This window comes from Austrofundulus limnaeus, unplaced genomic scaffold (assembly GCF_001266775.1).
Source record: "Austrofundulus limnaeus strain Quisiro unplaced genomic scaffold, Austrofundulus_limnaeus-1.0 Scaffold399, whole genome shotgun sequence".
Lineage (NCBI taxonomy): Eukaryota > Metazoa > Chordata > Actinopteri > Cyprinodontiformes > Rivulidae > Austrofundulus > Austrofundulus limnaeus.
The window spans coordinates 167,520-178,143 of NW_013952801.1; the positions used below are offsets into that span (position 1 = coordinate 167,520).

The following is a 10,624-nucleotide window of genomic DNA, read 5'->3' on the forward strand; positions in this document are numbered from 1 at the left end:
TGTGTGTGTGTGTGTGTGTGTGTGTGTGTGTGTGTGTGTGTGTGTGTGTTTATATGCTTTGAGACGGTAAGACGGTGACTTATTTGAGAAAGAAGAAGTAAAACGGTCATTTTAAATGTACCAAGACGAGCGTGGTGACTGAAAACAAGGAAGCTGTCAGAATAGTTTTAAAAAAAGCTGAACAAATTAGTGACGAATGCTTTAATCTTATTCAGCTGGTTGCTAACAGGAGGAGTGGGGGAGGAAAAAGTGATGGGAGGGAAGAGAATATGATGAAAGACGAGCGATAAGAGCACACAGAAAAGTGCCGATGATCAACGATAAGAGAAAAAACAGGAGAAATGTGCTTTTTTTCTGGACTAAAACTCAGGTTTCCACAGGAGACAAGGTGAGGAAGCTGAATAGGGTCTCAGTGTGTCGGTGTACCGGCGCCGGTTGTTGCCTGGTAACGGCTGCTAGGTACATTCTCTGCGCTCTGATTGGACGAGAGGCTGGCGTGACTCAGCCGTTCCTCTGTGAGAAACAGCAGAGGTGTGGAAAAATTCGAGACCTTTAATAAGAAAGAAAAGACTGGAGACGAGGCTCTGAGCGAAGGAGCCCTGTATTAAAAAGGGCATGGCTGGGAACAAACATACGGCTGTTCCTGATTGGTCAACATTTAACGAGACGTATCAATACCAGCGTGAGACCATAACCGTCTGCCGAGGGGTGGAAGCACCCTGAGCTGCACCATAACTAAGCTTCAATAAACACAATCAGAAACAGGTGTGAGCAGGTTTTCAAAGTGAACAACCTCTTCACATGATGCATGGAAAGAGAACAAATAACATTTTACATTTTAAATATATCGACACCAATAAATGTGTCGATTAAGCAGGAGGAGAGCCTGGGAATGTTTGGATTCTGGCTCCATTTGAGGAGGAAAACCGCTCATTAACCGTGTTTTCATCAGTAATTTTTATGAGCATTTTGAAGCATCGCGTTAGAAAAGGGGGATGAAAACGGCAAAATTTAAAAAAACTTTTGCAAAAAAGTTTTTTCGCTCACTTGAGGTGGATTTTGGCTTTTCCAAAAAAGAGTTGATGTGCAAAGATGGAAACACATTTGCTGAATAAGTTGTGACATAGAACAGTAGCTGTGTTTCCATTACAAATGTGCGCAAAACTTTGTCGATATTCTGTTAATGTCGAAAAACACAGTTTCACAACTGCTGTGTTTCCATTAAGTAAGAAATGTTATTAAAGTCACGTGAATACGTTTGTTCTCATGATAAGTCATTACAAACATGGCAGCGATGGATGTAAACACATAGCATGTTGCTACCACGACACTAGCGCTCATCATCAGAGGAGACGTCGGCGTCTTTTATCGAAGCTTTCCAGAGACAAGTCCCTACTTGGGAGCGGCTACGTATGCTGTGTTTTTGGGAAATTGTAGTCGGTGAGTTTACTATTTTATACTACTTCTGTGATATTACTTCTACTTCTACTTCCTGTTATCTTCGTCATCGTCTTTTTCACCAGTAGAAACAGCCGGTTGTTGATCACGTGACTCCTGTGATGCGAAAAAAGTTTTTCCATTGCAGTTTTGCCAAAAACACCAATTTCGATACGGCCGAAAAACCACTTCATCCTAGTGCAAAAACATTTTGTCGAAAAACGTAATTTTTCTCGAAATTGACGTGTTTCCATTGAGCAAATTGATTTTCGAAATTCTAATTTGCGCATTTTCATGGTCAATGGAAACACAGCTAGAGACCTGGATCAGCTGTTCCTGTTGTCCAATGATTGTAGCGGCTGCAGTTGGCTCCGCCTCCTACTGTCCATGTCTTCCCAGATATTCCCGTAACGTGAAGAGAATTACATTTCTTTCTCTACGTCTCCAGACAGCAGGAACATCACCAACACCAGCTGACATGACAGAATAATTACAACTTTCCTGATAACTTCTCTCCATCACCCTGAGACGTGTCCCTGAGAGTCTACTTCCTGTTTACTACTTCCTGTTTACTACAGCCATGCGTAACATCAATATCTGACATAATTACACTTGTTGATTCGCTCCAAGCCAGTTGATGGAAACACGTCTGATTTGCATTTCTTCTTTTTTTGCGACATTTTAAAAGTTTGCTCAAAATTCGGAGTAAAATTGGATGGAAACACGACTACTGAGTGTTTTTGTTTATTTATAGTGAGTTAGAGGCTAAAATAAGGGCTCCTGCTTGTTTGAAAATGTAGCATTAGAAGCACACGTAAAGCAGTTGTGAGCGTGGAGAGTCTGGTTTTAGGTTCCATACCAGTAAAGATGGGACAGAGCTTCTCCCAGCAGGTGATGCCACCCTCAGAAGTGTACTGACCGAGGGCGACTTCCAGGAAGAAGACTGGCAGGCCACCGCCAAACAGGAAGATGAAGTAGGGGATGAGAAATGCACCTAGAAATCAAAGGAATACACGTAGGATTAAGTAAAACAATGCAGATTTTACAGATTATGTTTGAACTTCTTCCACGAGTGTTAACCATCCCAAGCCTTACCTCCACCATTCTTGTAGCAGAGGTACGGGAAACGCCAAACATTCCCTAAACCCACAAAGCCGCCGGCCACAGACAGAACAAAGTCCAACTTGCTGGCCCACTTCTCCCTCTGGGGGTGTTTGCCCTCCGCCTCGTCTTCAGGCCGAGTGCCAGGGCTCTTACCAGGAGACGGCTTCAAAGTGTCCTTGTGGAAGTCCTTCAAACACTGGAGTTTCTCTTTTTGAGCCATTCTGGAGACAAGAAGCAGAAAAGTTCAAAATATAAGATCATTTTCACAAAGTTTTTATACCTCGTTGTCAGTCTCTACAGGTACAACAACAAATATATATATTTACTGAACAAAAGGCAGAAAATACCGAATATTTTTCAACATAACATTGTCTCAGTTTATAACTCTGCCATGAATTGTGACGAGAAATATGTATTCATTGAAGGAAGGCCAAGCCTTCCCTTAACAAGAAGTAGTTTAAATGTACGACGAGTATACTTATTTCATTGGGGTGCAACAATACATGTACCTGTACACTAAAAATGAGGCAGTGTACTCTAAGTTTACTTTTTATAAACTATATTTGATGTACGGTAATTAATAATAGTATACTTGGCCTTATATTGAAAAGTATAAAGAGAAGTTTAAGTACATTAATACTATACTTTTTTAAAATGTTATTTAAACATATCAAAGTATCAAGATTCTGTCTTGTGATCTTGTAAACACATTACAGTGTACTGTCCATACAGTATGGGTTATGTTTAAGAATACTTCAGTACATGAATAGTATTCTATAAGTAAGCGAACTTACAATTATAATCTAACAATTAAAATGGCAAAAATAGTATTTTAGTTTTAGTCATTCATAAAAGTGTACTTCAAGTTAAATCAACTGAAATGAGGACAAGAAGTATAACTAGTGCAAAACTAGTATAGAGAAAAGTATACTATAAATATAATTCAGCAAGCTTAAATGTGAACCACAAGTGTATACACGCAGTACACTAGTAATATATAGATGAATGTACTTGAATGTATAATTTGGAAAACTTTAAAAAAAAGAGTTTATAACAGTATATTTAAATGATACTTTTTATAAATTTAAAAACGTCCCAATTTAGTCTGAAGAAGTATTAAATCAGTATACTTTCTAGTACACTACAAGTACATGGTGCATAGTATACTTGATATACTTAAACGTATACTCAAATATAATTATTAAAATGAACTTTAAGCTTGATACTTTTTGCTCTGAGTTTAAATCAACAAAAACATTTAATGTGACAGTTGGAAGCTCAAACTGTTCTCATGGTTTACAGGACCGGACCAGCTTCTGTTTCTGCACAAACAACTCGTTTAATCTGATGTCGTCGGAAAATAAATCTAAAACCAAAACTGAAAACAAAAACAGGACTAGACTTTTATTTCAAGGTTCACATCAGTCGTGTTCAAAACAAATTAAATAAAGTCTGACTTCCCATTTAGTGACAAGAGAGTCTCTTTTACTGGTCGTCATTTCTCTTTGAAAATACCTGAAATGGTCACCAAAACTCAAGGTTCAGATCCAGTTTGAAAAGGATTGAAAGTTGGATTTTCCAGCACCAGGCCGTATCATTTGATTTACACGACACGTTTTTTTATACTGACGTGAAACAGGAAACGCACCAGCAGACTACTTCCTCTTTCTGTCTGTGGCTCATTGGTTCGACGAATAAAGTGATCACGGCAACAATGAAACTAGCATCTCTGTAAATTTCCACTCAGCAGCAGCCGTGAAGCAGGGCACCAGAGGCACACTTAACAGTCAGCACATGTCTGTCACTGTGGAAAATGTCCTTATCTCGTTCCATCTGGCAGCGGGCTGCGCCTTCAGCTTCACTCCTTCTCCACATCATTCATTCGTTCTGCATCCGACTGCAAGAAGACCACCGTTCAGCCAGGATTTGTCATTTATATCTATTCATTTTTACAGTTTAGGCTACAAGCCTAGCTTTTTCCCAGCAAATAATCACCATTCATCTCTACAAAACATCTTTTTTTTTCATCTTTACATTATTTAAAATATGTTAAAATTTCAAAGCAACATCATTTACATATTCATTTTGCGATTAACTTAACTTTAATGTGAAAGTATAAACAGGCACTTCCTGCTTTAGGAGTTACTGGAATCAATCATGTCTGAGGCTAATTGCTTCTGATCAATACTTCGTATGAGAGAGTCCAGAACACCAGACAGAGTAAAGTTTACAACACGTGTAATATTACTAGTCTTGATTATAAAGTTTCTAACTAAAGAAGAATTTAGAGTTTTCTAATGACCAGAACCATCTGAGAGCCCAGACAAGTGTTGGTCTGTGTTGATGAAAGTGTGGGATCAGAGCAAAACTCTGGACTTCAGAAGCCGGCCGACATCACACACACTTTCTTCTTCCCCTGACAACTGACAGAAACTCATGCTCTTCTTTTAAGACCTGAAACATTTCCACTGGACTGACCACTGATTAATTCACACATTCATTACCCCGTACCATTCCACTTCACATTTATTTTACTCTTCCACTAATTCTGCTACATTTTTCTACGTTTCCTTTTTTACCCACATCCCTTTGTTGCTTTAAAAGCATTTAAATATTGTTTTATTGTTGCAAATAAAGCATTTCTGCCTTCTAACTAATTACGTCAGAGATTGTGATTTAAATGAGTTAATCCAGTTCTTAAAATGTGACAAATGAACTGTGTGTCTTTGACAATTTGTTGCTGAATGATCCTCATTCATTCTACGAATGAAAAGTATGATGGAAAATAAGGACTTGACCACATGGAAATATGAGTTTTCTGAAACAATCTCGTCTTGTGTTTGGTGTCTAAAAATATCTTTATAAACAAGCCACAGATTTAATTCAATGTCACATTATTCATAAAGCACATTCAAAAGAACAAAAGTCAAACTAAGATTTAAAAGTCTCAGCCGACCAAATATGAAGAAGTAAACACACATTAACCATCTTGTGGCCATGCATTAACTATCTTGTGGCCATGCATTAACTATCTTATGGCCACAAGCTTTGTCATGACCATGCATAACTATCTCATGGTCACAAATTATGTCATGGCCATGCATACACTATCTTGTGGCCTCACATTATCCATTTTGTGGCCATGTATTAAGTGTTTTGTGGCCATGCACTCACTATCTCATGGCCACACATTAACTATCCTTTGATCACTAGTTATGTTGTGTCCATACATTAACTATCTTATGGCCATGAGCTATGTCACACATAACTGTATTGTGGCCGTGCATTAACTGTCTTATGACCATGAGCAATGTCATGGCCAAACAAAACTATCTATCTCGTGGCCACAAATTATGTCATGGCCATGCATACACTATCTTGTGGCCTTACATTATCCATTTTGTGACCATGCATTAACTATGTTGTGGCCATGCACTCACTATCTCATGGCCACACATTAACTATTCTTTGGTCACTAGTTATGTTGTGTCCATTCATCAACTATCTTATGGCCATGAGCAAAGTCATGGCCAAACAAAACTATCTATCTCATGGCCACAAATTATGTCATGGTCATGCATACACTATCTTGTGGCCACACATTATCCATTTTGTGGCCATGCATTAACTATGTTGTGGCCATGCACTCACTATCTCATGGCCACACATTAACTATCCTTTGGTCACTAGTTATGTTGTGTCCATACATTAACTATCTTATGGCCATGGGCTATGTCACACATAACTGTGTTGTGGCCATGCATTAATTATCTTATGGCCACTAGTTATGTCATGGCCATGCATTAACTATTTTATGGCCACATGTTAACTCTATCATGGCCACAAGTTATGTTGTGGCCATGCATTAACTATCTAGTGGTCACACATATTTAATCCTATGTTTTAGTTTAGTTTGAGCTTGTTTTAGCTAATTTTTAGTTGTTTTATGTGATTGTCTGTTCTTGTCTATCTGTGGTTTAATCTGAATGACAATAAATTTGACTAATTAAAAAAATAAACTGTTCTACAGCTTTGGAGCAACAACTGCAAACGCCTGATCACCTCTGGATTGAATTTAAGATAAAGGAACATCTAAAAGAAACTGGTTGGTAGACCAATATAATAATTATTATTATCATTATTGAACCTTAGAAAATCAGATGTCTGATCACAAACTGAACGCAGAAATAATTCAACAAAATAAAGAAGAGAAAAAGTGTGATGTAGAGACATAAAAGGGAATAGGTGACAGGTTCGCACTTTGGTTCTACAAATATCCCGCAGACTGTGACCAAATGCAAAATACGTAAAAACTAAAAATAAAAAAACAGGTGCAGCAGTTTTCACCTAAAACAAACGTAATGATACTTTATGTACAATAAACTTTGTAAATCAGAAAAAAACAACTCCAGGTAAATAAAAACCAGGGAGACTGGACGTCTTTCTCCGATATTTAATCGTTAAACAACACTCTGTGTTGATTCTTAGCTCATTTGTTTTCAACACTGCAGGTTAGTGAATGTGACAGGAAGTTCCTGTTTTCACAAACAAACACTAAATCCAAGATACACATCTCCTCTCCATCTGGGTACGGCCGCTTAGTCCTTCTCTTCAAGTATTCGGAACCAAAACACACAATTTCCTGACATCACCGTTTTACAGATTTCAATCATGCAGAAGCCTGTTGCAACTGTGCACAAGTTTTCATTCCAGTCCAGCGTTTGTTTCCTATCAGCCATGCGGGGGGTGAAAACCACCCGCTTGAGAATGTCGAAACAACTAAATTATAAATTTAGACTCGATCTGCTGCCAGTAAGTCACAAGATTTCAAGAAACGGCTACAAAAAAAAAAATAAAATAAACAGCAAAACAACACAAACCTTTAGTTTGATAGTAGCTGAAAGAGTCAGGCAAAGAAATTCTTCTAAAAATTAAACAAACAGCATATTGTTTTCTTATATTAGATATTTAAACAAGTTTTGACAACTTTATTTTAGTTTTGGACATTTTAAGCCAGATTTTGACACCTGCACAGGAACTGTTTGGTCCAAAATGTCCAGATCAAAAAACAATAATAATCAAAAATGAATAAATCACTGACGTAAATCTGCCTATCTTTATGTCCAATGTGTCCTCCATAAAATTCATAATAAATGTGAGGCTTAGGAGTGCAACAATCCGTGTATCTGCATCAAACCATTCAATACACACTAAGTATGGAACAATACACACTAAAATACAGATTTTTAAAATTATTTTATCAACTTGTCTTCTGAAGATGCTCTGTGTTGAAGGATCAGTGGATCTGTGTTCGACTACTCCACCTAGGCAGATCCATCAAGAAACTTGCTGTTTCAGAAACTCTTAATTTAAAAACTGGACTTTTGAGGTTAAACAAATGTTCATAATTCATTTTTAATAAATTACAAGTTAAGAAGGGGATGGACATCTCTCTTTTTTATATCAAAACAATACCAAACTGTGAGAATGAAGTACCGAATGGAGCCTAATCGTGACTTTTCTGTGTCGTTGCAGCCCTGGTAAGGGTAGATGGCAGATGCTAAGGTGGGTACGACGGGGGTGGACAACAAAATAACGTGCATGACCAAGAATACAAATCTGCAAACGCTCTCTTTGCTTGATCCTCACAAAAAAACGGCAAATCTTGTTTTTGTCGTGACGATCAGGGAAAAGCCAAACACATAGACAATGTTTGAGTTTCACCAGAGACGTCTGCGGGAACAAAATCCACCATCTGTAAAAAGCTTTAAAGCTAAAAGACAAACTCTTCCTGTTATACTTCTAACTATTGATCTAAGATGATTTTATTAACAATTAATTATTTATACTGCAAGAATAGAAAATCCACATAAGGGTTCATTCTTGAGTATTGGTGCCACAAGAGGGAGCTGGTTTGTCACTTTCACTGTCCTGCAGCTTCCATCCTCCTGTGGGATGAAGATCCTTGGCATCAGTGGGGGGAGCGCCCGACTGATCCCACCTCTAACAACAATACGCTTCACTCAGGTTCTGGGTGTTACTTACCATCCTTACTGCAGCCGAGCGAAGCAAAGTAAAAGTATGCAGGGTTACTTTCAGAGCAGGATATATTCTGTGGGTCAGCGGCTGACAGCGGCTAACATGAGCAGCAGAGCTGAAGGTAACACAAAAACATGCAAATGAGCTCCGTGCTGTTTCAAGTCAGAGAAAGTTCCCTCGTCTCCGTTTACAGGGGCAGAAGTGACTCTGGGAAGGCTCAGAGCTGAGATTTGACAAACACACACACACACACACACACACACAAAAACTCACAAACACACACACTGAAAACCTCAGGTTACAGACTTGATGAATCATTTAAGAGCAAACAAGCCTCCAGTTAATACAGAAGCTTTCAGCTGCAGTTTAACAAACAAATAACACAACTGAAGACCACAAACTTGCAGAGTTCCCACAGCCTGCCGGTGCAGAGCAACAGTTCTCAGGTGCAGCCGGCCCACCGGAGGCCAGCCCTCTCTCACCGTAACTGACCTAAATGCAGAAGGACCGGCCTGGGTTCAACGTCTTCGCAGACAAACGTATCTTATTTCATTCCTCAGATCAGTTCCAGCTAAAATAACACATTTACTGACTGCGTGCGTCAACCTGAGCTTTGTTTGAGAAGAAATCAGCTGTGAGAACCTGAGGAACCACACACAACACAAAATGTTTAAATAAAACATCAGCGCTCGACTGATACGGGTTTTTCTGTGGCCTGCTGGCCAATATAACTTCTTTCTTTCCTTCTTTCTTTCTTTCTTTCTTTCTTTCTTTCTTTCTTTCTTTCTTTCTTTCTTTCTTTCTTTCNTTTCTTTCCTTCTTTCTTTCTTTCTTTCTTTCTTTCTTTCTTTCTTTCTTTCTTTCTTTCTTTCTTTCTTTCTTTCTTTCTTTCTTTCTTTTTATTGTGCTGGGAAAAAAGATTTGAGGAAGTCTTTTGCAGTTTTAAATGACAAAATACAAGTGACGACTCATCATTTCTCAACATAAATACGGATGATTTGGGCACAATTATTGTGTTGCTTTTTGTAAACAAACTGCCTGAACAAATATATAGTTATTTGTCTAAACCAAACTCAAACAAGTCTGGGCATAAATGTGTGGCTATGTTGGGTTTCATGACTTTGTGCTAATCTGCTCGTCAGTTTGTGTTTTATTAGTCTGTAAAAGTTTCACACAGACAAACAACAGTCTGGTTTTTACAGAGAATTTATAATATTACTGGTACATAAACCTGCAGCATTCAATAAACTTTATTTATTTATTAAATGTTCGACTGTGTATGTGAAAACATGCATGATCTCTGGCATCCATCACGTGCTGCAGCACCTTCTGCACCCCTACTTCACACAACCCTGAGTCTGGGTAATTTTCCATCTTTGAAATTTAACAACAAACTATCGTAATTTTTTTGTAATGATTTCTACTAAACAAATAACTAAATTGTTTTAAATATGTATGAAGAACAGTGAAGATCTGATGTTTTTATTTTTTTCCGTTTTTATAATATTATTGGCTCATTTTACTTAGTTTATTGTTTCTCTGTTTGCTTTTATGTTTTTATTTGTGTACAGCACTTTGGCCAGTGGTGTTTTTAAAGTGCTGCATCAATAAAGTTGTGTTGTGTTGTTTTGTATCTTTGTTTCTGGCTCCGCTTGTTTCCTCTTTACTGCCACCTACAGGTCAGGAGGAGAGCTGCAGCAGCACAGGTGGAAACAGCAACAAACACTTCACAACAATTAATGTGGCTGTTATACCTCATACTCATGTTTTATTCTTCATATTGTAGCAAATACATGTTTGTGTTCCCTTGTTCATAAAACAGTATTAATCATATTTTTGTTTTTAATTTATTACTTGAAGACAATAAAAATGAAAAAAAAAAAAAAGACTCGTGATTCACTTGTTGGAAGTCATAAGGTTAGGAAATCTACTGAGCCCACCAGGGGACATGGGGGATTTTTTTTCTTTTTTGCGTTCCCATGCAAAGGTATTGCGAGGGAACGCAAAAGTATTGCGAGGGAACGCAAAGGTATTGCGAGGGAAC

At 38.0% G+C, this 10,624-nt stretch overlaps 1 protein-coding gene across 1 annotated transcript in view; it reads right to left on the reverse strand.

Annotated features, from left to right (window-relative positions):
• LOC106528722 (sodium- and chloride-dependent taurine transporter) overlaps positions 1-10,624 on the reverse strand; it is a 35,260-nt gene that overhangs the window by 23,545 nt on the left and 1,091 nt on the right. The window contains exons 2-3 of the mRNA XM_014023958.1: positions 2,533-2,762; positions 2,297-2,431 (exon numbers count right to left, since the gene is read on the reverse strand). Coding sequence (XP_013879412.1) covers positions 2,297-2,431; positions 2,533-2,761 — 364 coding nt within the window. The 5' untranslated portion in view covers position 2,762. The remainder of the gene's footprint in view (positions 1-2,296; positions 2,432-2,532; positions 2,763-10,624) is intronic.